The sequence below is a fragment of the Pempheris klunzingeri genome, chromosome 15 (assembly GCF_042242105.1).
Source record: "Pempheris klunzingeri isolate RE-2024b chromosome 15, fPemKlu1.hap1, whole genome shotgun sequence".
Classification (NCBI taxonomy): Eukaryota; Metazoa; Chordata; class Actinopteri; order Acropomatiformes; family Pempheridae; genus Pempheris; species Pempheris klunzingeri.
In genome coordinates this window covers 20,474,325-20,481,690 of record NC_092026.1, presented here as the reverse complement: position 1 = coordinate 20,481,690, position 7,366 = coordinate 20,474,325, and the positions used below count along the sequence as shown (strand labels likewise).

The 7,366-nt window shown below is 40.2% G+C and overlaps 1 protein-coding gene across 1 annotated transcript in view; it reads right to left on the bottom strand.

Annotated features, from left to right (window-relative positions):
• rabggtb (Rab geranylgeranyltransferase subunit beta) overlaps positions 1–6,727 on the bottom strand; it is a 6,875-nt gene extending 148 nt beyond the window's left edge. The window contains exons 1-9 of the mRNA XM_070844929.1: positions 6,684–6,727; positions 6,216–6,323; positions 4,638–4,835; positions 4,013–4,118; positions 3,720–3,772; positions 3,509–3,619; positions 3,051–3,176; positions 2,086–2,235; positions 1–1,471 (exon numbers count right to left, since the gene is read on the bottom strand). The exon at positions 1–1,471 is cut by the window's left edge and continues 148 nt beyond it. Of these exons, the coding sequence (XP_070701030.1) occupies positions 1,331–1,471; positions 2,086–2,235; positions 3,051–3,176; positions 3,509–3,619; positions 3,720–3,772; positions 4,013–4,118; positions 4,638–4,835; positions 6,216–6,323; positions 6,684–6,686 (996 nt within the window). The 5' untranslated portion in view covers positions 6,687–6,727 and the 3' untranslated portion in view covers positions 1–1,330. The remainder of the gene's footprint in view (positions 1,472–2,085; positions 2,236–3,050; positions 3,177–3,508; positions 3,620–3,719; positions 3,773–4,012; positions 4,119–4,637; positions 4,836–6,215; positions 6,324–6,683) is intronic.
• Between the last annotated feature and the right edge of the window lie 639 nt (positions 6,728–7,366).

The window sequence follows — 7,366 nt, the reverse complement described above, 5'->3', positions numbered from 1 at the left end:
GACAAAGTTAAGGTTTCGAGTTGTTTTTAACATTTTAATAATCTTAAAGCAGCTAAATCTCTCGAGAACTGTGATTTAAACCATGTGATCGCAACATAGGCTTTCGTTTAAGTGTTGATTCTGAGTTCGCTTTGCATAAAAACGTCTATTAATACAGTTGTCATTCACATGAATTGGGCACAACCTCATAACTAATGGATTCTACTGTACATATGCATGTATTCATTTGCCTTCTGTAACAATGTCAACACTGCATGTCAGCAGCAGATGAGGCTGCAGACAATGAGAGCAACAAGATAGGAGTTATTCCTCAAAGAAATAAAAAGAGTTTTAACCAGATTAGTACACCTGAAAAACTGTTGAGAATCATTTAAATGTAAGACTGGAAATATTTCATGATTTCACACACAGTGTGTCTGCCCACAAGTGCACAACAAAGCTGGACTGAGTAACATGGATTTCAATAAATAGTGTAGCTGAGACTGTGGATAAGACGTTAAATATTCTTGGCAAGAGGCGTTTCCTCTGGGGTTCTGCTGTCGCAAACTTAACACTGCCTTGTCCTCCCAATCCTGCCAGAAACATTGTCTGTCTGTCTGTCCAGTAAACTGAAGCTATTTCAATGTAGTGACGTAAATAAAACCAGCGCTGTGGTAGTACGATCTTTCTGGTGTAAACATGACGAGGATAGCTTGCCCTTCACATGCTCTCATTTTTCTAATACGGAAGCGATTTTATCTGAAACAGCAGGCGCATGATAACCCTGAAACAAAAAGATAAAGATGTGGTGTCTTTATGCCAAACGTCTCATAAAATTGTCAAAAAAACACAGAGCAAACTCCATCATGCATGTCTCAAGCTGTTATGAAGTTATGAGACTTCTGTGGCTAGTTGACGGGCTAAAATAGGTGATGAGAGCACCAAAGGGATGAGAAACTGACTCCACAACAGTACAGCATGTTCTCCTGCAGAAAAACAAACATTGTCAAAAAGTCAAGGAATGTCATTTAATGATTTCTGGGCTTCAACGGCGATGGTTAGACTTCAAAACATCTCTTTCCAGAAACATTCTCTTTTAGTAAAACCAACAAAAGTGACTTGATGACATAAAGAGTGGTTAAGGGTCACAACTATGTGTCTCTATTTGTCCTTAGTGAGCAGAGACCAAAACCTGCATCTAAAATGTGTCCGTTGACTTCAGCTAAAACTAACATGTGTCAACAGGTCCTCCCTCTGCTCAGCCGTGGTAGTTGGGGTGTCATTCAGCAGGGCAGGTGTGTGTGTGTGTGTGTGTGTGTGTGTGTGTGGTGGGGTGGTGGGTGTCAGAGAGCTAGCTGAGGAGGTCAGGCTGCAGGCTGATCCTCTGCAGGACATCCTCGGGCATGCATAAGACAGGATTCACTGGCTTGATCTGTTCGTCTCCAAGGAGGGAGAGCCCAGCAACGCCGAACAGAGTGTGGAAAGGGTCCACCTGCGGAGGGGGAGGAGCTAATGAGGAGCAATACCCGAGGTTGTGATGGCACAATGTAACAGAGCGTCTGAGCTCAGCTATTTTTTTTTTCAGCAATGCAAAAACATGAACATGTGAATAATAAAGAAGACATCAGTATCTGGTAATAGTGGCTCAAACAATGAGCAAATTTTTTAATTAAATGCAGTGTTCACTCTATAATAGGCTCAGAAGCTTGCATAGATAAGGCTCCACTCCTACACAGAGTTATTTGCATCTGGCACCAACACCGGTAAGAGTTTATTAAATTTATATACATAATTCATAGCTAAGGATAAAATAATTCAAGTAATCTGGTCTAGTTTTTCCTGGGGTTCTCTGCAGATGAAGTTTCATTTCCATTATAAAAACTGAATTAATGAGCCCTATCAAATCTATACTCAGTACTGCATAATTAAAAAATAAAATTCTTATCTACACAATTCCAGCCCTTCAGTTACTTAAAAGTTCTCTGTCTAATTATTGTGCCGATTGGCTCACGTGAGATGAAACAGGAGGCAGGATTGTTTTTTTGGATAAGACAGGTCTGATATGTTTCTCCTTCTCGCAGGAATTAGTTGTGTTTGTCAGCTCACCATGTCTCCCGGTCTGTCAGCAAACCCTCCGGTTTCCTCATCCTGACAAGCCAGAATAAACGTTCGCAGCTTGGCCTTGTCGATCCAGTGGATCCTGCCGATGATTTTCAGCGACGCCAAAACCCACCACGAGTAGCACACGTCTGGAAGCTGAACAAGACGAAGAAAACCAGAGCTGGCTCTTTACTGTAACTACGATCTCATTACAGTCTTGGCTTCAGTGGCCTGGGGGAGGTTCAGCTAAATTAGGAATGAGATGGTTTATTTGGTTCGCTCTCAACGCTCTCATAATATCTCATAAAAAGGGCTGCAACTAAAGACTGCTTTCACTATCAGTTAATCCGCCGATTGTTTATGATTCATCAATTATTTGTTTGGTGTGTGAAATGTCTAGCTCAGGTTCTCAGCGCTCACTGTGTCACGTCAAAATGTTATTTTGTTGAATCAACAGTCCAAAACCCGAAGGTACACAGTTCAAATGATTACAGAGAAAAACAGCAAATCCTCACATTTAAGGAGCTGGACCAAGAGTTTAGTTTTCATTTCTGCTTGAAAAGTAAATCAAACAACTATTTTCATTAATTTTCTGTCGATCTAGTAATTGATCAATCAGCTAATTGTGTCAGCTCTACTCATAAACGTAGTAGCTAAAGAGCCACATATTTCCCTCAGGAGTTGGTGGAGACCAAACACAAAGATAAAGGACAGTAGATATTCATTCATCAGGTGGACAAAATCACGCCATCAAATGAATGATGAACTGCTGCAAATGTATAAGGGCAACTGTTTGCTCTAATTTGGTCTGTCTTTAAGTGTCTGACAGCGGCTGATGGACTGCGGCCACAACAAACTGCTGATGGTAAATAAACATTACAGAACACAAAGAGCATTTAAACGCAACCACTGTCAAGGAAAGGCTACATAACAGCAAATCATAAGGTGGCATTTGATTTCATAGTTCAAACCTTCTCCGGCCGTCCATTGAGGCCTCCGGACGGCAGCTGCCTCTCGCAGAGCCACCACCCCAGCAGGTCTGCGTTCACCTGGTGCAGCTGACCGGTGAGCGACAGGAAGCCGGTGCAGCAGTAAATCTGACACACAGAGGGGAAAAGAACAGGGTGGTTTTATTTGAGAAGGATTTTAACACATGTCCCTGCTCTCAAGAGGGGTGTAAATGCGATATCAGCCACCTTCCAGAGTGAGAACATTTCGTCCCGTTAGTGTCTGGGATCGATGACCTCTCAGCTGTGAGTCAGGCTCCCTCCCACCAGACCATATAACCTTTATGTGGGAACGAGCAACTTGATTTCAACAATCTGACTTCTGGGTTAAGTTCAGGATGTTGTTGTTTTTGTTTGAAAAATGATGGATGAACATGAAAGCCCCACCGTGATTATCTGAAACTACACGAGGACATACTCACCTGACCAGCATGAGACTCTGAACCAGGTCTGCAGCCAAAACCCCCATCAAAGTTCATACAGGATAAGACGAACTCTACAGCTTTGTCGACATTTATTGTGTCCATCTTGCCCTTGGGAGGAGGGGAGCACAGAGAGTCATCGTCAAACATTATAACAATATTTTTTAAAGTATAACAGTGTTGAGTAAAGACAAAAACCTGATGTACATACCAGTAATGCAAGTGTAGCAACAGCACAGAAGGAAAATCTTGTGTCTATTTCTCCTGTTAAGACAAAGAATATTGTATCTTAGGATTTCAGCTGCAAGCCATCTATGACAACAATTATTCATGTTGTATACTTGTAATATATTTGAAGAAGTACATACTCAACTGGTGATTCGATATGTGGGCTATTTTGTCCACTGTACTAAAATTCTTGTGTCATTTTCATTAATTCCTTTTTTTATTATATGAGGGGTAAACGTTCTTCACACAGCATGAATCAGAGTAAATCCTGCTCACCCCATTTGTCCCCTGCAAATGAGCCGTCCTCCTGCTGCAGTCCTCTGATGTATTCCACCACTTTGTCCACATCAATCGCATCCATGTTGTCATACAAGCACAGGATCTGAGGGAGCCATTTTAAAAAGTATAGTAATTAATCCAGATATAAAAGGTAAAAAAAAACCCAGAAAAGACTGAACACAAGCGTTGCATCGCAATCAAGCTAATTTACAAATCTGATGCTATCAAACACAGGTTTTGTGGGAGTTGACTAAAAAATTATCACTTTAATCACAAAGATTTTTCAGGAGGAAAAATCTTCTTATAACCACAGATAATGAGGCTGCACATAAAAGTAAAATATACAGTATTGACCACTGGAATTGCTGAAAAATTACTAAAAGATATTCCGATTAATTAAATCAATAAAAAGCACTACATTTATCTCAAAATTCTGTGTGTCATGCAGGGTTGAAATCATCTAAAATACTTTTATATTTCTGCAACATCTCATCAACCTAAAATCAAAGTACTGACTTTCTAGCTGGCAACAATTCCAACCTTTCACAACATAAAAGTTGATACAAGACGAGAATAAATCTGCCATTCTGGCTAATTTCATGTTAACTGTCTGAAGAGTCACCTGGACGGCGCTGAGGGTGTAGAGCAGGTGGGGGTCGTGTCCGATACTGGCGCTGATGCCTCCACACTCGTGCTGACAGGCTTTGATGAAGTCTATGATCTCCTGTCGGTTCATCCGGGGCAGCTGCCCCATCAGGTCCATCACCGTCAGCCCCCAGTAGATGCCGCTCATCCTCAAGTACTCTGACAGTGTGTATTCCTGGAAGAAACACAACAGGACATGAATGACCAGAACCTCTTTACTGTACAGCCCATGGAAAAGGGTTTCTGCCCTTGTTTATTAAGAGATTAAACATGTTTTTGAACTTTGTGTAAATCAGCAAATCCCTAAACTTTGCATAATAAATATAGCAAAAGCTTTAACAGATAACTTGGGTATTTGTAAACCTGAGCCCTTTTTTTCAAATTTGAGTTTGAAATGACAAAAGAAAAAGGTTTGGAATTGGTCCAGTGGATTAACTCAGCTGTGAACAGGCTGCAATGGTTGTAATCTAATTATGTGCCTTCAAAGTACGTCCACTAAAAGTGCTTGTTTCTGCCACTGATAGGCTCAGATTTTAAGTGTCTAACAGCATTATGGAAAGGATATCTACAGAGTTTGACCTTTGAGATCCTTTTTGTTAAACCAGACACAGTATTTACGTCATTCTCTTCAAAGCCACCAGACTCCATTGAGAAAAACAGTAATTTTACAGTGGCTGGTCTAACACTGTGTTATCGTGTGTTACACAAATATTGTGTTGGATCCGAATTAAAACACCAGATTCACGCAATAGCACAACAAAACTAACTGATCAAAGCAGCGGTAGACCAGTCACTAATGGTTTTGTACCCACCAGTCATCTTGAGCCCAAAATATGTAAAAATGGGGCCCAGGGTTAGGTATGCCTTTAAGTGTAAAATACAGACAGGGTTTTAGGCTGAAAACAGAATGAAATCTAAAGCCACACATCAGTAGACACAGATACCAATAAAGGAGTTGTATCTTTAATGTTTGCTGACGAGAGCAAAAGGGCCTTTCATTACATCATAAATACAATGAGACTTATTAGGTATGATTTTGTAATAAAAAAAAACTTTTTAGAGAGGAACACACTTTCTACAAGAAGTGTCAGAGCCTGAAAATATCATAAATTGTTCTTTTGTTATTTCCTCTGGTGTGATGAGGTTGAGTGGATGGTTTCGGGTTTTCCACAAGATTTTGGTGTCTGGCTGCAGGGATTTGCTTGCATTCAGCCATGAGAGCACTGATGTTAAGTTATTGCCACTGATGTTAAGTTATGGCCACTGATGTTAAGTTATGGCCACTGATGTAAAGTTATAAGGCCACTGTTTCACTTCATCCAAGAGGTGTTGGATGGGGTTGAGCTCAGGGCTCTGTGCAGGCCAGAAGAGTTCCTCCACACCAAACTGAGAAAACCATTTCTTCATGGACTGTTGCCACACAGTCAGAAGCAGACTTTTGTCTAAAGTTTGCAAAACTCTAGTAAAACAAGAAAAACTACTCAAACGTATGTGGACAGAAGGGTTCAGGGTAGAAAACCACATTTAGAGACCCCATGAGACTGCCTTTACTCACATAGTCATCCTTTTTGGAGCCGTAGGCGGCGATGTAGTCTGCATGTTTGTCCAGCAGCAGTGTGTTGGGCGCATCAGGCTTAATAATGACATCTTTCACTTGGGTACCCTTTAATAAACATCACATTATACATTAAACACATCAACATATTCAAAACACGACACAAACTGCAGCTAACCTTGTTCAGTATGATAACATTATAACCGGCCCTGATACTGAGTTAACTCATATTTTGAAGCTAAATGACGAGTTGTTGACATGTTGTGCTATCAACGAGCTAGCTTACATGCTAACAGTGATGCTAGCTACACGTTAGCCACTCTGCTAGCTGCTTTTATAGATTAGCGGTCAATGTGAGGCTGAATTTGGACAGAATGGCGACAAGTAGAGATTTCCATCCACTTTGGCTATAATGTTTCCTTAAAATACACCAACTAAATAAAACATTTAAATTATGACGCCGGTTACCATTCTGAAAATGTTCGCATGATCAAACTGCTTCCTTCTTCCTCTTCTTCTTCTTCAGTTGTTACTGCAGGCGGTTACAAAAACATTACCGCCACCCTCTGCTTCGGAGTGTGTATCGCTGATGTGCCCTTTTTGCCAAAAAATTCAAAAATAATTTGCTTAATGAGGGACCTAGGTGTATTTATTTGATTATTTATACTTAATTAAAGAATTTTGAGGTACTTCACTTGACTATTTTGTGCTACCTGTACTGGCATACGCTAAGGACGATGGCTCTTCCTGTACTGGACTATACTTCTTTACTAGAGTACTGTTTAATCTTGACAAGACATTTCTAGCAAACAAACTCTGCTTATGATCTATGTATATATATATATATGACCTGGCAGCTGGTGTTATTTAAAAAAAAGTTCTGTTGCTGTAGCGTTCAAAGTCTTGTTTGTTGTGCACAAAAAATACTTTTTTCATTTCCTTTTTTAGCATATGTAACCTTGCAGCCATTACTTGCCATGTCTACCAAGGAGAAACCTGTGTTTAACACATAAACTATAAAATACATTATAAGATACACAAATATTTCCAAATAACTTCAAATAAGTGCTTCAACCTCGGGAAAAACACTCACAGTACGCTGAGTCAACTTCAAATAAAAATCATTAGGCTACTTCCTTTTTTTTTTTTTA